This window comes from Spermophilus citellus (genome assembly GCF_964194105.1).
Source record: "Spermophilus citellus genome assembly, chromosome: 3".
Taxonomy (NCBI): domain Eukaryota; kingdom Metazoa; phylum Chordata; class Mammalia; order Rodentia; family Sciuridae; genus Spermophilus; species Spermophilus citellus.
This window is the reverse complement of record NC_138184.1, coordinates 172,507,990-172,530,991: the sequence shown is the minus strand read 5'-3', so window position 1 is coordinate 172,530,991 and position 23,002 is coordinate 172,507,990. Positions and strand designations below refer to the sequence as shown.

The 23,002-nt window shown below is 39.2% G+C and overlaps 1 protein-coding gene across 3 annotated transcripts in view; it reads left to right on the top strand.

The window, feature by feature from the left end:
* The first annotated feature begins 4,466 nt into the window (after nucleotides 1–4,466).
* Nucleotides 4,467–23,002, top strand: part of NAPEPLD (N-acyl phosphatidylethanolamine phospholipase D) — a 35,274-nt gene continuing 16,738 nt past the window's right edge. Inside the window, exons 1-2 of one of the 3 annotated variants that reach the window (XM_081284637.1) lie at nucleotides 4,467–5,268; nucleotides 18,579–18,654. In XM_081284637.1, coding sequence (XP_081140763.1) covers nucleotides 5,075–5,268; nucleotides 18,579–18,654 — 270 coding nt within the window. In that variant the 5' untranslated portion in view covers nucleotides 4,467–5,074. Of the gene's footprint in view, nucleotides 5,269–5,299; nucleotides 5,688–18,578; nucleotides 18,880–23,002 lie in introns of those variants that run through there. The other 2 variants (XM_081284635.1, XM_081284636.1) reach the window with 2 other exon arrangements.

Genomic DNA, 23,002 nt, shown 5'->3' with positions numbered 1-23,002 from the left:
CCTCCTTTGGGTTTTTGGGATTGGCTTATTTAGCATGATAGTCTCCATATACTGGCAAATGCCATAATTGCATTCTTCTTTATGGCTGAGTATTATTCCATTGTGTACATATACCACATTTTCTTTATCAATTCATATGTGGAAGGGTACCTAGGTTGATTCCATAGCTTAGCTATTGTGAATTGAGCTGCTATAAACATTGATGTGGCTGCATCACTATAGTATGCTGATTTTAAGTCCTTTGGGCATATACTGAGGAGTGGGATAACTGGGTCAAATGGTGCTTCCATTCCAAGTTTTCTGAGCAATTTCTATACTGTTTTCCACGGTGGTTGCACCATTCTATGGAGTAATGTAGACTGAGTCACTTGGGGGTGGGAGGACACAGTGGTGGGGCTGGGGGTGGGGTGGGAGAGAAGTAAGGGGTCCGGGGATGTGGAAGGGTATTCTCTGAAGTCAAAGGGGTAGTTATTGACAGAGCAGTGATTAAAATTTAGCAGCCCAAGATCCTTCCTGCTGCTTTTTGGAGTTATTTATAGATGCTTAGCGATTAGGAAAACAATATTTTATTTGACTGGGTATAGACACAGTATTTAATTTAATTCTATTTTTAGAGAATTGTGAAAAGTTGCTCCTCTTCTTTACAGGGGTAATTAACATTTTAAAATTAAGTAACCCCTTAGAAGATAAATATTTATTGTGTGCTGAGTGCTTGACTACCTATAGGTGACACGAAAGGAAAAGACAAATAAAGCCCAGTTTAGCATGAGTAAAAGGCTTAGGATGCAATGTGCTTCTCCTTTTGTACTGTAAAGCAAGGCAAGCTAGAGGTTCTTTCACTGTTTAGGAAAAAACCCAACCAAACCAATATGATCCATAAAACTTAAGTAGTATTTCATGAGTTACAAAAGCATAAGCATTACTTAATACAGCTTTAATCCTAATGTCAATGTAGTGTTAGATTATTCATTCCTCCTAAGCTTTCCTGGTATACACAAAATAGTGCTTATCTAAATAAAGTACCTGCTCTCAATGAAAAATGCCCTCTGAATATTGTCTTTTCATGACAGCTGTATGATGTTGTCAAAAAAAGTTGACTACATATTGTGACCTTTGGTCTCCAACTTGTGCTGAGGTGACCACTTGCTGACATGCCAAAAGAAAGTTTTTTTGCTGAGAAGGAGCACTCTAAGGATTATATAGACTAATTCCTTCCTAGAACAATGGTATGGTCTAAGCTGTTCTATACTAGACCAATGACCTATAGAAGTGGATTTATTCTCGAATTGTAATTCTTGACAAAAAACTTATGTAACTCACTTAAACTTCATCTTTGTCACCCTTGAAAAGACCCTTTAAACTTCTCTGTTAGTTCTAAATATTACTAAAATGTGAACTTCCCAAATTACATTTCTAAGACCACAATCATCTGTGCCTTTTTGGACAACAATGTGTATAGAAAACAGCAAGAGAACATTAAAATTGCTGCTGCTGTTTCCCTCTCTTCCTTTCCATCCCTTCCCTTCCCTCTCCCTCCCCTCCCCCCTCCCCTCCCCCTTCCTCCCTCCCCTCCCCCCCCTTCTTTCTTATTGGTGACTGAATCCAGAGGCACTTTACCATTGAGTTACATCCCCAGCCTTTTAAAAAATTTTTATTTTCTTTTTAGAACAAACAGGAGAGTTTATTTTGACATATTATACATACATGGAGTATGACTTCCCATTCTTGTGGTTGTACATGAGGTGCTGTTACACTGATTGTGTATTCATATATGAACATAGGAAAGTTATGTCCAATTCATTCTACTGTCTTTCCCCCTTCCCTTCATTCCTTTGTCTAATCCAATGAACTTCTATTCTACCCACTCACCCCTCCTTTGGGTTTTTGGGATTGGCTTATTTAGCATGATAGTCTCCATATACTGGCAAATGCCATAATTGCATTCTTCTTTATGGCTGAGTATTATTCCATTGTGTACATATACCACATTTTCTTTATCAATTCATATGTGGAAGGGTACCTAGGTTGATTCCATAGCTTAGCTATTGTGAATTGAGCTGCTATAAACATTGATGTGGCTGCATCACTATAGTATGCTGATTTTAAGTCCTTTGGGCATATACTGAGGAGTGGGATAACTGGGTCAAATGGTGCTTCCATTCCAAGTTTTTTGAGCAATTTCTATACTGTTTTCCACGGTGGTTGCACCAATTTGCAGTCCTACCATCAATGTATGAGCATGCCTTTTCCTCACATTCTTACCAACATTTATTGTTGCTTGTATTCTTGATAAATTACCATTCTTACTGGAGTGAGATGCAATCTCAGTGTAGTTTTCATTTGCATTTCTCTAACTGCTAGAAATGTTGAACATTTTTCCATATATTTGTTTGCTGATCATATCTTCATTTTGAGACAGGGTTTCTATAAGCCTTGTGAAATTGCTGAGGTTAGTCTTGAACTTGCAATCCTCCTGCCTTAGCTTCCTGAGTCTCTGGGATAACAGATATACACCACCACACCTGCTTAAATTGCTTCTTATTTATATATAATAAGCAAATGCACTAATGAGCCTAGATTGTATCCTAATTATGGGAAACAGAAAAAACAGCATATAAGACATTATGAGTACAATCATGGAAACTTGACTAGGAACTGAATATTAAGTCATCTGAGAGAACTGCTTTCTCAATTGAGAATGATATTGTGGTTATGAAGCAAGTATCTTAATGCTTAAGTATTTTGGTATCTCCAACTTATTCAAATGGCTTTACCAAAAAAAGCCTATCTGCTAGCTGTGGTGGGTCCCATTTGTAATCCCAGTTACTGGGGAGGCTGAGGTGGGAGGATCACAAGTTCAAGGTTAGTCTGTGCAATGTAGCAATACTGTCTAAAAATAAGAAATAAAAAAGGTCCGGCTGTAGCTGAGTGATAAGAGTGCCCCTGGGTTCAATCGCTAGTACTGCCAAAAACCAAACAAAATCCCACAAACACCCCCAAAACACTTATCTTTTTTTTTTTTTAAATTTGAGAGTTTTTCATAAATAAAGGACGTGAATGAGGGGAAGAAATGGTATCTTATAAAAGCTCCTTAGCTAAGAGCAGTAACTTCTGATTGTTAACTTCAGTCTTCCTTTTGGGTTTATAGAACTGTTACTTTTCTTCAAAATTTTGATGTTGCACACAAAATTATTCAGCTTAGCAGTCTCAACCCCACCCAAGTGCAAGCAGTTTTTTTTTTACTTTGCTAAACTTTTTAAATTGATTTTTAAAAATGACAGAAGGCATTACAATTCTTATTACACATATATGCCACAATTTTCATATCTGTTTTTATATAAAGTATGTTGACACCCAATTTGTGTCTTCATACATGTACTTTGGATAATGATGTCTATTTTATTCCACCATCCTTGCTAATCCCCTGCCCTATCTCTTTCCCTCCCACCCCTCTTCCCTATCTAGAATTCATTTATTCCCCCATGCTCCCCCTCCCTACCCCACTATGAGTCAGCCTCCTTATATCAGAGAAAACATTTGGCATTTGTTTCTTTGGGATTGGCTAACTTCACTTCACCAATGCCATCCATTTACCTGCAAATGCCATGATTTTATTCTTTTTTATTGCTGAGTAAAATTCCATTGTGTATATATGCCACATTTTTTTTTATCCACTCATCCACTGAAGGGCATCTAGGTTGGCTGCACAGTTTAGCTATTGTGAATTGTGCTGCTATAAACATTTTTTAAAAAAAATTGTTCTAATTAGCTGTACATGACAGTAGAATGCATTTTGACACATGATACATAGATGGAGTATAATTTCTCAGTCTTCTGGTGGTACATGATGTAGAACACACAAAAATATGGAATGATTCACGAATTTGTGTGTCATCCTTGAGCAGGGGCCATGCCAATCTTCTTATAATTCCAATTTTAGTACATGTGCTGCTAATCAAGCACATGCAAGTAGTTTTTAATCACACTTAAATTAATAATATGTAGCAACAACTTCAAGTTGGCCCCAGAAGACAAAAATCCAGTCACATAAAGTTCTTTACACTCCTACAGTATTACACCGGTGCACATTCACTTTCAAATGGCAGAATAGTTTTTCATTTCCCCCCAGTTCTATCTGCATTAGGGCTGGTGTTTATTTCTTTTTTACTAATATAACCCCAGACGCATTTTCTTCTGGCCCATTGTACACAACTTTAGGACTTTCAGAGGATTCTTTTTGCCCAACCACCTATCATTGAATTCTATTTCAAATGTAAATATATATATTTTTCCATGCTGGGGATCAAACCCAGGGCCTCAGGTATGCCAGGAGAGCATTCTACCACTGAGCCACATCCTTAGCCCTGTAAATATTTCTTGAAATTACTAATTTCAACCTGCAATTTAAAAAGCAAACCCAGTAAGAAACTCAGAATCACATTTTAATGCTCTTTCGTCATTACTCTGGGATGTAAAAATGATGCAGGTTCAGAAGAGAACTGTGTGTACCAGGAAGCTCTGACATCATTTTAAAGTGAGCACACCATGACAAGGCAGAGTTGTCGTTAATATTCAATATCCACCATACACACATTAAATGAGTTTAGTTTCTTTGCTACCAGGTTCTTGGAACGAGGCAGTAAAGTATGTCAATACTTCTCTATGATCCGGCAGTCTCAGAGGCTCCTAGGGTCAAAGGGATTTCATTTATTTTTAGCAATTGTTGTCTGGTGTCCAGGAATGTGCTCATGTGATCTGAACGTTAACTGCTGGCTCGGGACAGGCGACCCAACTGTCTTCAGAAGAACGCCCGCAAAGGCGAGGGAGAGGGGGCCCGATCCGCGTGCCTCCCTTATCAAGATGGCTACGGGGCTCGACCCGCCGGGCAGCCATCTTGGTGAAGGCGGGGGCAGCGGTGGCCGCGGGACAACGTTGGCCGGGGCGCCAGCTTCGAAGGTCACAATGAGAAAGTCACCAGGCCAGGGGGAGCGGAACCTTGCTGCAAGCCGGGCCCTTCTCGGCCCCGGGGCTCCCGGGGCGCTGCGCGCAGCCCCGGTGACGGGTCACTCCACGTATGGCGAGGCGGCCAGCGCTCCGGCGCTGCCTACAGCTGCTGGCACCCTCAGCGGAGTCGGCGCGGCGGGGCCGGGGGCGGAGGAACCCGGGCGCCCGCCACCGCGGCCCCCCCCGCGGCGCTCGGGCGGTGTGGCTCGCAGCCCAGGAGGAGCAGCGCCAGCGACGCGCGCGCCCGACTGCCGCCGGCGCAAGGTGAGCCCCCGCCCTCACCCCGCCCCCGCCGCTGCGCGCCCGCCGCAGGGAGCCAGAGAGCCTAGGAGCCCCTACGCTCCGGGACTTGGCGGGAGGCGGTTTCGTCCCCGCCGCGCTTCTCTCTGGCATCAGTGCTGCTTCTTCCCGGGTCTCTGTGTGGAGCAGTCCGCACTCCCTAGCCTAGGGCTGTCGGAGCGGAGCGTGCTGCTATCGCGTATCCTAGTCCCCAAGCCCTGCCTCCTGGAGATGCTGCACTTGTGAGTGGCAGGGCTTCATTTGAATTTCCGCACCTCGAGAGTTGCGGAGCCTGCTTCTCTGACGCTGACTGAGTGAAGAACTACAGTCTTCTTTCTGCCCCTTTTGGGAGAGTAGCTGTCTGTGCAAATTACCAGGTTGCATCTTCACTGATCGGAATACAAGTGGGTGTATCTTCTTTTGGTTTATATGTAGGAATGGGTCTACAACTTCCTCAGAGCAACTTATTTATGCTTCATCTATAGTATGTACGTCTAAAAATCCATTCCAACAGGGTTCTCCCCTTTTATCTTGAATAAGTGTAATTATTGAATCAGAATAGGAATGAGGAGGGGCAAGGGAAGGGGTGGTGGGAGGTAGTACTGTCTTGAGTTTTATGTTCAGTGGTTGTTGGCTTCTTAAATTGGGTGTTACTGCAGGCTTTTCAGAACACGAATTCAGATAGTCCCCCCCTCCCCAATGGAACTAGACATGGCCCTGATAGTTGCGTTTGCACGGGGGGCCCCCATGGTCTGCTGTATTATACCTCAGTTGAACCTGGAAAATATTAAGAGTGAGAAAAGTTAACAACAGCCTTTTAAAGTCATTTAGTTCTTGCCTTTCCCTTTACTGTAGGTTCTGTATATGTTATAATATGACTTGCCCCATTGGCTTTGGCTTAGCATGAAGTGTTTGCTATTGATAATTCTGTTTAATTTATTCAGAAAGTCCCTCCTGAGATAGTTTACTGCAAATTAAGAAGTAATTTTCCATCGTTGTTAACAGATGGAAGTGTAACAGTTCCATTTCTATTTTGTTACATTGGCTATGATTTAGTAATACCAGCTTCGTTTAGAAGGAAGTTATATAATCTTTAAAAAGAAAGATTACCCATGTCTCACAGTAGTCTGGTTTTGTTGCACGAAAATATTAGATCTATTAAAGAAGGAATTTACAACAGGTATACTTATTTAAGATAAGAATCTAAGAAAGAGATTGGGGGATTAAAATGGGTTATGTCAACTGAAAATACAGCCATGATTTTCAAGGATTTTATTTTGTTAATAGTCTGCAGGACTTCCTGCAGCAAGAATTATGGTAAGTCTCCAAGAGAGGAAAGAGGAAAATACTGAGTGTATTTCTCACACCCCTATTTTCCCTCACAATTCCAGATTATATTGGACAGATTCTACATTGTAAGCTTGAATGCTTAAATTAGTACAGTTATGACTATATAAAGACATTTTAACATAGGCATTTCACCATAGAGTTTTGTTTATACTTTGATACAGTCATCCTCATGTGCTTGTTTGTAAGGAGAATTATGTTATTTGGGTATTTGTGAGTTCAGAAAACTGAGAGGATTTTTTTATGAACATTCCATTTGAGTTTGGAAAAGTAGTATTTTTCTTTTAATTTTGTTGTTTGATTTTGATTTCTCTTTGTAATGGTGGATAGCTCTGAATACTGTGGGTTTTTCCATTCATTTTCTACTCTGTGACTATGGGTATGTGTATATGCAGGGTTGTGTTGATCTGGGCATTTTAGTTTTAGTACATAGAAGTGAAAGTCTTTTCATTGAAGTGTCATTAGGGAAATGAACTTTGCACATAAGTAATCATTAAGGAATATTTTTATTCTGAAGGTCTGTGTGCTTACTTTTATTTTTATGCATAAAACTGGCATAAAAATTCACTCATGTGATTTCCAGCATAAGGTTCAAGTACTATTTCATTCTACCTTCTTTAATCCTGAAGAATTATACACTCTTGTGGTTTATAGTGCATGGCTCAGTTTGTCTTTTGAATTTGATACCCATTTATTGTGTATTTATATTACTAACAGTGTTTCACAACAGATAATATATAATCAGATATCCTCAGGGCAGTTCTATGTCATAGATACAGTCTTCTTCCAACTTATCTGGTTAAATAATGTATTATAACTTTATCATTTACAAAGCTCTTTCACATATTTTTATATACTTACTTTTAGTTGACTTTATAGATTTAAGAATATGGGATTATTAACCCTATGCCAGGAAGAGGAAAACAGGAATCTGAGACCATGGGGGATTTTAATGGTTTGGACAAGGTTCTTTAGCTCAGCAGCCCCCATTCTTTGTTAGACAAGGGAACCGAAAAAGCTAAGGATGAGTAGTGTGCATCACTAATACATCTGGAGATGCATCCTAAACCTAGGTTGTGGACTATCTGTACCATTGGTGACTGAGGCTAGGGCTGGCATATAGATGGATGGATCAGCATAATTAAAAAGCCTGGTTAAAAAACAACTCTAACCCCTGTCTGGAACAATCTGTCTTTCCTCTTGAAGGGAACAGATTTTTGTGTTTATCTAATTTGGGGACCTTCCCAGATTAACAGACAATAACATATTGACCAAACAATGAATGCTTGCAAAGTTCTTTGTGTTTTTGTAGTTGCTTTGTTAAAAGAATAAAGTTATTGGGATAAAGAAAGTCCAAGCTCTCTCATTGTCATTAGCACCCCTTAAACTGGGCACATACTTCTTGTTTTCCTTATGAGACAATTATGCCAGGAAAATTGAAAGACAGCAATAATTTGTTTTTTAAAGGGTTTTCTTATTTTGAAGTTCCTTCAAATTGAGAAGATATTTATTTCCTTTCAAGTTTCTGTGTTCATTCCTTTGTTTTGTTTAGAGAGCTCATAAAAAAACTAAGCTGCCTCCTGAATATATGGTTAAATAACTAGATAAAGCTTCAAGAATTTCTGAACTCAATTTCCTTTTAAACTTGAGGCTTTAAGTAAAATACTCCACATGAGGTGAAATGTGTCATTTATCTTCTTATGCCGACTGTATGCTCTTTGGGAAATTTTCCTAAGCATAATTAAGATGAGAGTATGGCTAATAGAGAGTCTAGGCTCCATCACCAGCCAGAGAGACCCTTGGGGTGGCAGGTAACTCTCTAGACAGACTTGCTTTACCTGTAAAGAGTCATACAAATGATAACTTTTGTCTTGGAATATTCAGGTTGGAAGGGACCTTGAAGGGTATGTGCTTACCTCAGGTTTTAACTTGTAGATTGCCTATTTCTACCCTCATCAGAGTTTTAGCCTGTCATGATGCCTTGAAACTGCAGTGTCAAATCTATTTTTTCCTCAACATTTCACAGAGATGATATAAAGTTCTTGAGTAAATTGATTCCTTTCTCAGTCTTGCCTCATACAGTGTCTCAGTTTTCTCTGTAAGTGCACGTAATGAATATCATTACAATGAAGAATTTTACCTAAAACTTTTGATATTCTCAGCAACATTGTCTTGGTTAAGTATGGTTATGTAGAAGTTTGTAATTGCTTTTTTTTACAGCCAACCAAATATTTTGAAACCATACTTAATAATAATGCTTCATATCTCTCTCTGTCTGCCTCCCACCACTCAGTGTGTGTGTGTGTGGGGGATTGGACCCAGAGGTGCTTTATTACTGAGCTACATACATCCCCAGCCCTTTTTATTTTTTTTGAGACAGGATCTCTTGAAGTTGCTTAGGGCCCTGTTAAATTGCTGAGATTGACTTGAATTTTCAATCCTCCTGAGATGCAGGGATTAGAGGTGTGCACCACCATGCCTGGCTAATGCTTCATCTCAAATTTAGTATAAACTGCCCACAATTTTGTAAGTTTTCTTGAAGACATACGCACATTTTTATGGTACCCTAATGCATAGAACAACCAGCCTTCTAGGTTTTTGTAGGACTGAGGGGGCTCCCAGGATGCAGAACTTTCAATGTGAACACTAGAATATCTCCAGGAACCAGATGCTTTGGTCTCCCTACCAGAAGTTGTCTTATTTATTTATTTATTTATTTATGAGTACTGGGGATTGATCTCTTTTTGGGGCTTGACTAACAATTCTTCACAATTAGAAGGATAAAATGCCAGGTCATTATTAGATGCTGGCTGAATGCAGACACCTTTTCAAATCAAGAGGAGTATGTTCAAGGTACCAGGTATATTTTTTGTTTCTATGACTGAAATATATAATCAATTTATTATTTGTTGATGATTCTTTTTAATTTTAAATTAGAACAATTGAGTTATTAATTAAAATAGCTAAATCACTTGAAGTTGTCTGCATGTAAAATTAAAAGGATTATTTTTATGAGGAAAGTGCTATTTATTGTCTACTAAGAGCTTTTTACTTTGAAAAGAGAAAAAAATTCTTAAAAGCAAAAAATGCTAGCCTTCTTAGTGAGACCACAACCATGAAATAAATGATACCAACTTTAGAATGTAGTTAACTGCTCAGGATACATTTATTGAATTTTATTTGTAGATCCAACATGTACATGGAAAGAGCATGGGCTTGGCATCTGATCAACTTGGGTTGCTAGATTTTTGACTTAATGCAAGCTACTAAACTCTGTGAACCTCTGTTACATCATTTGTATGTAATTTGAGGATAATGATATCTACCTTGTAGAAATATTGTGAAGATTAATGAGATTGTATGCTCACACATATACATAATATATAAAGTGCTTGGCACATAGTAAATGCTTAATAATTGATAAAGGGTACAATTATGTGTGTTACTCAGTGTACCCATGGTTTGAATTAGGAAGGCTATGTTTTGGGAGATTATTACCTTTAGGGTTTTGTGTGTGTGTGTGTTACTGGGGATGGAACCCAGGCCCTCACACGTGCTAGGAAAGCCATCTACCCCTTAGCAGCAGTCCAGCTCAAACTTTTAGTGTCTTTATAGCTCCCCTAAACTTCCCAGTTATGGTAGATGTATCAGTTAAGATTAGTTTGAGGCAGGTTGAAATATTGCTCAAATATGTTTTCTCCTCTGAAGAGAAGTGCGGAGTTAGTGCAGGCTTAGTCTGGTGGACCCTCAAGTCCTTCCATGTCTCCTCTATGCCATTGCAAGAATGTGGCTAAAGATGGCTACCAGTAGCAAGATCTGGAGGAATCAGGAGTTCCTGCCTTTTCTTTAAGGAAACTCCTGGAAGTGCTATATATGACTTGTGCTGGGAACACACTGGTCAGTGTCACCAACATGGCCATCCCTCACTGGAAGGCTGGGGAGTGTAGTCACTGTCCCTGAGGAGAAAGAGGAGACTAGATTTTTTTTTTTTATATATTTATTTTTTAGTTCTCGGCGGACACAACATCTTTGTTGGTATGTGGTGCTGAGGATCGAACCCGGGCCGCACGCATGCCAGGCGAGCGTGCTACCGCTTGAGCCACATCCCCAGCCCAAGACTAGATTTTTTATGATAGGCACCTTCTAGTCTTTGCTACTCTATTACCACGTCACCACCACGGAATCCACTCACTCAGCTCTGACTTTTAGTGAGTGGGGGTGCTCTTTGTTGACTTTTGTGCCTCTGACCTTCAGTTACTTTTGCTTCTCCTATTATTTGATTCCCTACAGGTGATTAAAAAAAAAAGAAAGAACTATACCTTCATGAAGAGCGATAGGGAGTTTGAACTCCTGTTCTTCATTTGTTCATTCTGTGAATATTTGTTGAACACTTGTGCACAGGTTGTGATGGGTTGTTATATACAGTTGTATTCCCTCCCTTCTGCCCTCCTTTCCTCTCTCCCTTCCTTCTTGGCTTCCTGGGAGCACAGAGTAGAATTGACTCTGATGGATTGGGTACAAATCTGTGACCTGTCACTTTGTATATAGCAAGGTAGTCTTCCTAGTCCTAGTGCTGTGTAGCAATCTCAGTATGCTACCTCTCTAGATTTGAGTGTGGGACAGGTAGGAAGAGTAGCTTTATGGTGGGCGGCTGGCAGACTAGCATGAATTGTAGGGTACCAGAAAGTCTCTTTGGCTTTCCTACTTTGTGCTGATGACTTAAAAACACTGTAATGGTTTGTATTTCTGCCTGTATGTCAGAATCTTCCATAGAACTTTTAAAAACTCCCTGAGGATCACCTCACACCCCAGCCCCGCCACATTTTCATTCAGTAGACTCAGGTGTAGTCTAAAGAGCTCTACAGATAATTTTGATGTACAGCCAGCATCAAGAGTCACAGGCTTAAGACTCTGTATCTAGTTGGCTAAGAAATATTCTTCTATAGGGAGGAATATTAGTCACATATGGAGATCAGGTCCTTCCCTGACAAGCAGTTTTCACTGCAGAGAGGAGGTGGGAGGAGCTCTGAGGTTAGTATCTATGGCTTGGGTAGGAAGGGTAAGACACTGAAATGCCTTTAATTTAGTTACATATGATTTATCTGGAGCTGATCTTTCTGACCTTTTTATCTCTTCTTATTGGGGAAAATTTTTCTTTTGAGTAAAAGAACTACGTGAACTGGGGCTTTAAGCACTGGAGAAAGTGCTGGGTACTTGTGGTCAGCATTAGTATTTCCTTTGCAATTTTTGCTCCTGAGGGCAGTGAGGGGAGATGAAGAGAGGTGGGGTAGAGTGGATGATTATTTTCAGAAACAGAAGACTATCAGTGATTATGAGAGTCTCCTGGTGAACCAGGAGGGCTGGTGAGGCCACAAGGAGCTATGGGGTTGGTTAGGAATCTCATGGAATTGTTCATTTCTATTTGTTTTAAGATTTGTGTAAGTTTCAGGAAGACCAGGCCTTCTCTTATTCAAATATAAGAACAAAAAACACATTCCACAGTTTGTTCCATTGCTTTTATCCCATATACCTCATTAGTGTAGAAATTTTAAATGGTATACATATCCCATTAACATTTATTAAATAGTGTTTGTAGTGTGGTAAAACAATGGTTTTATAATTATTGAGGACTTGTATGCACCAGATACTGAGCTAAGATATATGAAACTAGGGCTTAGAAGGGAAGACAAGGGGAAAAGTTAGAAATATTTATTTTAAAAAGTTTTTAATCCCTATGCCCTTTTCCTGGTAATGTGTTTTTTCTTGATAATTGAGTCAAGCACATTTTAATTATGTTCATTTTTAATATGCTTTTATAATTTAATACATACTTCCTGCTGTTCTTAAATGGAGGATACTGAATTGAACTCAGGGGTCACAAAGTCCTTTGAACCTCAGGATTCCATTAGTTGACCTTTGGGGCTGCCTCCAGGCCTACTCTGTGCTAAGGAGGCAGGAGATGGTAAGCTGGGTATGGCCCCAGGGAGGACCCCAGGCCATGTTTCCTTGTAAAAGCCCCCACTATCCGCTTTGTTTTCTCTCATTTACCCTTTGCTCACAAAGGATGGGCCAGGCATGACATCTAGAGCAGAATAACAAGTTTGCCCTTTTGGCAATTCATTCAGGCTCAAGTAACCTCTCTAGTTACTTTTTCTTTCCGTCTTCCTCTCTGTTGACATCAGGGGCTTACTTTTTCTTTCAGTCTTCCCTCTGTTGACATCAGGGGCCCTTTAACTTGTTGACCACATTCAAAAGATTATGTGCCTCTTCAGTGTCACTGACACTGTGGATCACAGAACTGACTATGTCAGGGCAAACCACTCAGCACAGGAGGAGGAGGGTTTCTGGCTGTTCTGAGGATTTGGGCCAGTGGGCTTTGAAAAAAATGTCTTATTCTAGCATTGTGACTTATTATGCCATTTTTTTATTATTCAGAGCCAACCCTTCTAGAAATATGATAATAAGCCACAATCTGTGAGGTTGCTTATGATTTTTCCCCCTACAGGACTTTGAATCCCTGGAGGTCAAAGGCTCCATATTCTCCACAGCACCCCAAGAGCTAGAACTTAAATAAAGTAGACAGTTGAACAATGTTTGTTAAACATGACTTTACAATGATTTTAAGTAGGGGCGCTCACAAATTGTCAGATTCTTATGTATACAGTTGAAAGTGTACTGGATGTTTGTATCAAATATCATTTCATGCCCTGAATAACCTCCTGGTCTACCTGATACACCCGTGAAATGACACTTTTTTTTTTTTTTTCCAGTAGATAACGTTGCTGTTCTTAGGTGAAAATACTTTGCTTATCCCTTGCCAGTTCAGTGTGGGGCAAGTGGCAGGACCTGAGCTACTGTCACAGGAACTTCCTTTGAGGGAGTGGAAACTGGAGGGGACAGGTGTTTCGTGGCCTAAGGTGTCTGCCTCCCTCAGCAAGTTCTCCCTTTCATTGTTCAGTGTGTTTCCCATGCTTGGACATACCTGTCTCCCACCAGTTCTTTCAGTGTCTGTGGGGTCTCACATGGTGTCTGGTGGAAAGTGAGAGATGGGAAGAGTTCCATTTTACTCTACTGAAGCCCTCAGCAGACATTTCAGTGAACTGCAGTGGTTTTGTTAGCTATGTTATCTCACAGTGTGGTCAAAGGACCCTTTTCTAGCTGAGTGCGGTGGTGCATGCCTGTAGTGCCAGCTATTTGGGAGGTTGATGTGGGAGGATCACTTTGAGCTCAGGAGTTTGAGGTCAAACTGGGTGACATAGTAAGAGCTTGTCTCAAAACAAAAACAAAAAAAGGAAACTTCTCTTCGATAAAAATAAGGAAAGAAAATACAGAATTCTAAATTTAATATTATTCTATCAGATATCTGAAAATACAGTTCTGAATACTTCTCAAATTTAATGTCAGTGTCTTGATTGTTCTGTAAATGGATGGTCACTCAATTAGGATTTATTGAATGTCTATTCTAGGAATGCTGATTTGCTATTTTATAATTTATGGATATGTTGAAATCCCAAACATGTTGTACTGTTATGATTTTTTAAAAAATTTTTTCATTAACTTTTAAATGATAAAGCAGTACATTCAATTCTAGGGAGTTGGCAAGTCTTAAATGTCAAAGAAAGAAAGCATGAAACATTTGCTTTTTTAATAGAGAATTCTTGTTTTTGGAAAGCATTTTGCCCATGTGTGCAGTTATTGAAGTAAAATATTTGTACTTGGCTGACTTCTCTTCACCAAATGTCACAGTCTAGACCCCTTTTTGGTTAAAGACCCAGGGGTTGAGTCCTTATGCAATTAAATAGGCAACTAATATTCAAAGAAATGTAGAGAATGTGCTTGATAATTACTGGATGGAATTTATGTTGTTCTTTTTATAATAAGTTGTCCTTTTTATAATAAAGTTGGTTAGTTACTATCAGGAGCATACACACAACTCATTCTTCTACTAGTTTTTATGTCATCTTACCTTTGGTGTTTATAGGTGGTGTTTCAGATGGTGAGGGTGTTGATCTGTCCACTAACAGAGTGACCACAAGACTGATGTTGGTGAGCAGACCTCTATGACCTGGCTCTCAGGTTCCCTATGTCTCTGTTGGCGGAAGCTCAGTTCGTTACTGAGGCACATGTTGGCAGAGCTTGTCCTTCTGCACATTCACTGAATGGACTTCTTCTGGCAGAACCAGTCCAGATTGTCAGGGTTCAGGGTTCTATGTGCTTCTGCTCCTTCCATTATTTCACTTACGAAGCATGGTATGAAATGGTGCTTTGTGGTATCATATTTTGTGTTGCCTGACATGTGTCTTAGTAATACATAATCTTTGAATATCCATTTTTACACACTCCCTCTTCCTGTCCTACTGATATTAAAAAATCATATGCAAAGGCCCCATGATGGCATTTGGTGTCCCTAAGGGAGGAGCACTATGCATCTGAGAAAGTAAGATCACGGCTGTGTGTTTAGAGCAGAGGTGGGGAGGGCAGGGCCAGAAATCCAGACCCTTGTGAGCCATCTTGCTGACCTTTGTTTGCCAAGCAGAAGGGACCCTTTGGACATTTTTCCTTTTGGGTTTGTTGTTTGTATCAGATTTGTTTTTGTAAAGTCGTCCCTGAAGACGATTTTGTGTGGATTTGTGCAGGGAGGATGGGAAGGTGGTGAGAGAGGATAGTCATTTGGTATGGGGACCTGTTTCCATGGAATGGATGGGATGTAAGAAAATGGAAGTAGCAGGAATAAACAGTTTTGAAAAACCATGTTATTTGGGGAAAAAACAGATCACTGAAGCCATGTTGCTCTCCTGTTTTACTCTCCAGGCTTTCAAGCAGGCTCCCTATGTCTCTGGGCTGTTCTCAATTCACTACCCCCAAAGCAGATTGGCTCCTAGAGTTATCTATGTCTGCTGGGCGGGTCAGGGAGTAACATTCTTTTGGATTTTTTTCCCCTCCTGCCTTAGCCTTCCAAGTCACTGGGCTTACAGGTATGTGCCACCACACCTGGCCATCCTCTTGGATTCTTGCATCCCTATGATCTGAAAGTGACTGGGTCAAAAATCCAACTTGATCAGTGAGGCTGCCATTTCTGACCCCTCCCACTCTATAATGCACCCCCACCACCTGCTCTACAAAGAGTCCAAAAATTCATGACCATCTGAATACTCCGAAGATTTACTGACTCAACCTCTTGATTCTTGCATTTATTCTGTTTTTTTTTCTTCTTCCTGTCACTACCTTGTTGTCTTTCAACTAGGCTATTTACTTCTGAGTGCTTCAATTAAAGAAATGGGGATTATAATATCTACCTTGAGGGTTCGGACTTAATTATAACCCAAGAAAAGGGATTCTGTGGGAGCTGAGATACCTCACTCAGATCCCTTTAAAATTCTCACAGTAATTAAAGAATTTAGATGTCTGGCCAGTTAACAGGGTTAGAGAAAAAGGAATTGGCATTGTATGTGCCAAACACTTTATGTACATTATATCATTTAATCCTTTGAAACCTCCACAAACAGGCAGGCATTTTACAGGTGAGAAAATGGAGAATTAGAAAGGTTAAGTTATTTGTCCAAGATATATAGCTTGTTAGGCTCTTGCTCAGATGTTAGGCATTCCTGCAGGCAGCAGTGAGTGCTTTAGCTTTTGTTTGCTGTGGTTTCTTTTCTTCATGGTGATTATTCCCCAGGCTATAGACTATTTACTCTAAAGTTTGGGAAAAAAAAAAATTTGGTTTAGCATACGTGGACTTTCTGGGGTTTGTGTTCTTTCCCTTTCTCTGCTGGGCAGTATTTCTATTTAATCCTCATTGAAGCCACAAAAATAATTATTGACTTTCTGTTATTGTGCTTATTTTCTTAGGGTTATAAAGTGTGTTATATGTTTGTATTATATGTAAATCAACTAAGCAGAAAGCAAATGTTTGTTTAACAGAAGAGGAAAGAAATGATATTCATGGCAGATTAAATTCATACTCTTAATACATTATTTGTCACTGTGTGATATATCTGCAGTCCTGAATAGTTCACATTCAAGGATTTCAACGCCTTGAGTGAAGCAGTCAGTAGTGGTAGATGTAGTAGCCGTAAGGACAAAGTCATTGACAACAGTCAACATTGAGCTGTTGCCAAGTGTATGTGTCACTCTGTCTCCAAATGTTTTACTTGTTTTACCTGCTCAGTAACCCTGAGGGCAGGTAACATTTTAATCCCTATTTTACAGTTGAGGAAATAAAGGAACAGAGAGATAGAAAACTTGTCCATAGTCACGTAGTTAGAATACATACTACACCAAGTTGGCAGTTCTGAGTCTGAATTAATTCAGATTTATATTGTTAAACAGTTAAATACATTATTGAAATATCTGTCAATGTGTTATCTCCTTTCCTGGGACTTGAACTCACTGGACTTTCCAGGGGTATTGGTATCAGGTTATTTCAGCGTAAAAATTCCTAGGCCAAGTGGGGTTATGTGTGTTATGGTGTAGATATGAGGTGACCCCCAAAAGCTATGGTTTAGACAATGCAAGAAAGTTTAGAATTGAATTGATTGCAATAGCTAAATTATGGAACCAACCTAGAAGCTCTTCAGTAGATGAATGGATAGGGAAACTTTGGTATATATACACAATGGAATATTACTGAGAATTAAAAGAGAATAAAATCATGGCATTTGTAGGTAAATGGATGAAGTTGGAGAATATAATGCTAAGTGAAGCAAGCCAATCCCCAAAAAACAAAGGCTGAAAGTTTTCTTTGGTATGAGGGTGCAGCCTCATAAAAGCAGACTGGGGGTGGAGCATGGGAGGAATGGAGGAACTTTAGATAGGGCAAAGGGGAGGGAGGGGAAAGGAAGGTGCTAGGGGGTAGAAATAATGGTGGAATGAGTTAGACTTCATTACCCTAAGTACATGTATAAGACATGAATGGTGTGAAATTACTTTGTGTACAACCAGTATCTTGAAAAATTGTGCTAAATATGAAATGAATCGCATTCTGCCATCATGTATAACAAATCAGAATTAAATTAAAAAAAAAAGATCTGAAGTGGTTGGGTTACTAGAGCCTTAACCTAATCAGTCCATCAATTCACTTGAATGGATTAAGGGATTGGTAACCATAGGTAGGTAGGGTATGGCTGGAGGAGGTAGGTTGTGGTGGGTGTGCCTTTGGGGTTAATATTTTGTCCCTGGTGAGCTGAGAACTTTCTCTGCTTCTTGGTGGCCATGTTCTGAACTGCTTTCCACAGTCACATACTTTCACCGTAACTTTCTGCCTTACCTCAGGCTCAGAGGAATGGAGTTGGCCATCTGTGGACTGAAACCTCTGAAACTGTGAGCCCCAAATAAACTTTTCCTCCTTTATAATGGTTCTTATCAGGTCTTTTGATCATAGCAGCAAAAAAGCTGACTCAGACAGTTAATCACTTTAATTACTGAGGTGTCCTAAAGCAATCCTTACTTTGCATTATTAAAAACAATATTTTAAAAATTTAGACATGAAAACATTATAGACTCATGAAGGTTCTTTAATTTAATCAAAAGAATGTCATTGAAATGGAAGATTTCATATATTTAAAAGCTGGCTAGGGAGATATGTTGTGTTTAGATTCTAGCAGAGAAGGGATTTTTGAAAGGTTTGTTAGGTTAATAGGTAAGGTGAACATCTTTTCTATTTGGCAAGCAGAAATATTGGATTCTAAAACCATTTCACAGGAAGAAAGTGTGAGTTAATAGCAACATAATATTTTTATAATTTTGGGACTTTTTTTTTTTTTTTTTTTTGGTGGTGCTGGGGATTGAACCCAGGACTTTGTGTATGCGCGAGGCAAGCACTCTATCAACTGAGCTATATCCCCAGCCCAGTTTGGGAAATTTTTATTGACTAAGAATAATACTGTGTAATAATGTGTTTTAATGCTTTTATGTTAAACTTCTCCCCTCCTTTTTTTTTTTTCCTTAAGTTCTTCACCAAAGGACATGGATGAAAGTGAAAGCAGCCAGTCCCTGATGACAAGCAGCCAGTATCCTAAAGAAGCAGTAAGAAAACGCCAAAATTCAGCTCCGAATTCTGGAGGAAGTAATTTTTCTAGGAAAAGCTTCAAGCTGGATTACAGACTAGAGGAAGATGTAACTAAGTCAAAAAAAGGAAAAGATGGTAGATTTGTTAACCCTTGGCCAACATGGAAAAACCTCTCTATTTCAAATGTTCTCAGATGGCTGATAATGGAGAAGGATCACAGCAGTGTTCCATGTTCCAAAGAGGTAGCACTTGTCTTTTCAAAGTCCTTTGTACTCTTAATTCATATATTACTAAGCTTTGCTATGAGTGGTACACTCAAGTTAGTTAATTGCTCTATCCTATGATAAGGTAGAGTGCTAGGTTTTGAGCGAACAAAGTAAATAGCATAACCTGTGCTCACAGGTTCCTAGTTCAGCAGGAGAGTACACATGGATAATCACCTCTGATCTGGAGTGCTTTAGAGGTATAGCAAAGAAAGTGATTAATTTTGGCTTAGTGGGGTTAGATAGGACTTCACTGAAGAGGTGTCTGTTTGCACTGGGCCTAAATAGGTAAGAAGTCTTTTGACAGTGGTTTTCCAGGTAGAGGGTGGCAAGAACAAGATCATGAAGGTGAGAAAGTGTATGATGTATTCTAGAAAGTAGTTACCTGGCAAGTTTGGAATGTGGATTATGAGCAGTAAGTAAGGCATGGCATAGAGTGGATGACTTTTAATCCTTGAATAAGTCTTCCAGAACTGAAAAAGAAATCTTCAGATGATGTTTCCAGACCTTTGAAACTTGACTGTAGACTACTGGTCTTTAAATACACTAGCCTTACTTAGGATGAAATTTATTAACATTTAGCATAGAGATTATTAGATGAGTAGGATATACTTTATTCATAAAGTATGAATGGCAGCAGTTGGTGGTTCTCAGGTATAGGAGTATATTTTTCTCCTTTCTCCTTGCTTAAGTTATCTGCATGCCTCCCATCAGCCTCCTCCCCGCATATCTATATCTATCTATCTCTATTCCATTCCTGTGTTGCTAGGAATGGAACCCAGAGACTTTAAAAGCCATGCAAGTGCTGTGCCACTGAACTATATGTCCCCAGCCTAAAAATATTGTGTTTTAGCACCTTATTAGAATTAGGCATGAAAGCTCATTTTCTGCTTTGAGGTTGGGAAAAAGGGACAAGTAAGATTTTTCTCCCCCCAGGTGAACCCTATCTAAAAGAGAACATGAAATCAAGCTGTGAAGAAGATTAGGGCAGAGGGTCAGGACATATAAGCTATGCATTGGGGTAATTTTTCCTGGCTTTTGAGCCACAGCTTCTAATAATAGTACTTTCAGTTTTGTTTTATTTCTAAGAGCAAATGACCTCATGAAGGTGAAATCTCTCTCTCTATTCTAATGATTTAAGAGGTATTTGAGAAACTTGGTTGAATCTTGAGGACTCACCAAGCCAGTGGTTCTTGAGCTCTTTTGGATGCTGGCTTTTTTTGAGAAGCCGATGAAAGCCGTGGACCATCTTCTTAGAAAAATAAACACATGTACATTATTAGCACATTGCCTGTTTGTGTAATTTTACAGTTTTTATGGGTCTTGTCAAGCCCATTCATTCTCTCATTTATTTAGCTAGCATTACTGAGCAGCAGCTATGTGCTGGGTACCTTGTTTTATGTGTTAGAAACAGAGCCACAGACAAAGCAGAAAGATATGCTGGCCTTCTTGGACCTTAAGTTTAGTGAAATAGACAATAAATAAAATATATAAGTAAATTGTGTGGTATATTGAAACATGGTAAGTGCAATGGAGAATAATAAAACAGAAGGAAGTTAGAGTTGTATTCTTTAATGATGTAAAAGGTTTATTTTTTGGTCTTTAAGTCAGGATATTTAAAAAAAAAATGCCAAAGGAGACTTCATGTCTCTAAGTGTGCATCTTAAAAACAAATTCGGCATCATATAAGAGAGAAAAGACACTTTTGCACTATTTAAACTTATTTTTTATTTCTGATCTCTTTTATTTCTGTCTTGTTTCCTCCTTGTTTTCAAAGCCCAGAACTAGGTCAAATGCATGTTGACCTCTCATATTTCTGGAATAACCATAACTCTTTGTTTAAACTGTTTAAATAAATTGCTGAAATGATTAACTTTTGCTGGCCCCCAAATGTGAGAGAGCTCTGTGTTTTCCAGAAAATACACATGAAGAAGTGTGTGCAGAAGACCTGCTTCATATGGTTGGGTAAACTCAGAATTCAGATTTCTGGATTTTTTTTGTTAGAAATTTGGAAGCTAGCATTTAGTAAGTAAACCATAACTGATTTTTTTTTTTTTTTTGGAAAGAGACAGTATAATATGATATATATGGGGTAATTATATACCATGCGATTTTATCATCCTCTATTATTTATTTATTTAGTTATATTAATAAGAAAATGTTTTGGGAGAAGCATATAATTAAAGTATATCTTAATTGATAGGTCTAAATAAAATGAAAGTGGGTCATAAGCGTAATTTAGTTGCCTGGTCAGAAGCAGGGTCTCTTTCCTTGGGCTGTTCCTGATATTTGTCTCTGCTGGTAGTTTAGCACAGCATGCCAGTTCACAGCTGGACACTGTTCAGATGCTATCATTGCTTTGTGCTATTGTTGGCTCAGAGACCTTGTCTGATTTTTATTGTTGATCACAGTCACTGATAGTCTGGGGAAATGAGACTATTGGAGAATTTCAAAGTGGGAGGGAGACAGGCACTTCCTGGGTTTCATTAGTTGAAGGAAGCTGGCCTAATTGGTTACTACTACAGAAGTAAACACAGGACATCTGATTGGAGTCTGAGAAATCCAGAACAGGGTGCCACAGCATCAGGAGTTCAGGAACTGGGGTTAGGTTTAGGAGTCTTACTGACTGTGTGACCTTATTTATATCACAGTCCCTCAAGGAATTCTGTGATAGTTTGGCTCTTAAATGTCTCTCCAAGTCCCACATATTAAAGACTTCGTCTCCAGCTTGGCACTATTGAGGGGTGGTGGATCCAACATTTTGTTGTTGTTGCAGTACTGGAGATTGAATCCAAGGCCTGGTGCAGAGGAAGCACTCTACCTCTGAGCTACATCACTAGCCCTTTAAAAAATCTTATTTTGAGGGGCTAGGGTCACGGCTCAGTGGTAGAGCACTTGCCTAGCATGCATGAGGTGCTGGGTTTGATCCTCAGCACCACATAAAAAATAAATAAACAAAACAAAGGTATTGTGTCCAACTACAACTAAAAAAAAATATATTAAAAAAAATCTTATTTTGAGATAGGTTCTTCATAGTTGCTCATGCTAGCATTGCATGTGCAATCATCCTACCTCAGCCTCCTGGGTAGCTGGGATTACAGATGTGCTCCACCATGCTTAGCAGTAGTGGAATCTTTAAGAGGTGGAGCCTAGCACAATGGGGTCCAGTCATTGGGAGCATGCTCACAAAGGGGGTTGTGGGACCCTGGTCTCTTCTTCCTTTTTTTTCTCTTCCCAGCCAGGAGGTGAGGGATTTTGTGGAGTAGTCCCTACCATGGTGTGTTGCCTTGCCACAGGCCCATAAAAAATTGGGTTATTAAATCATGGACTGAAAATCCCAAACTACGAGCCAAAATAAATTATTTTCTTTATAAGTTGATTTAGCTCAGATATTTGTTATAGTAATGGAAAGCTGACCTACACAAACTTCATCTTTTTTTCCTATAAAGTGATAATAAACTAGAGTGGGTCACTAGTCTTGTTTTGAGGTTCACATGATACATGAAATTATTTTGAAAATATAGTGAATTCTTAGATATATGACATTGAGGAATAGGATGCCCTTTGAAAAAAAGGCAATATTCAAATTATACCATAGGTATACATGTACAGATGCTTTTTAATTTTTAGCAAGAAAAAAAAGTATGTATAGTTTTTAAAAAGGCATAGTACTGAAAGGCTTATTAGGAAAATGTCAGTCCTCTAACTAGCCCCTGCCACCAGTTCTGCTCCTCAAAGGCAACAGTTTTCAGTGCTTTTAAATTATTTCCTCTGGAGTTTACCTTCTTGCTTCAAATGAAAAAGAATATATGCCTTTTCTAATACTGACTTCTACCCTGGATTATCAGAGTAACTCCATCTCTTCTGCTACAGTAGATATATTCTACTTTTTTTTTTTTTTTTTAAGATGAGATCTTGCCATATTGCCTAGGCTTGCCTCAAACTCCTGAGCTCAAGCGATCCTTTTGCTTCAGCCTCTTGACTATTTGGGACTTTAGGCCTGACTCTATTTTTTTGTTTTTGATAGATAATGCTTGTTCATCTTTATAGAATACAGTGTGATGTTTCAGAATATTTAGGTTATCCATCCAAGCAAACATTT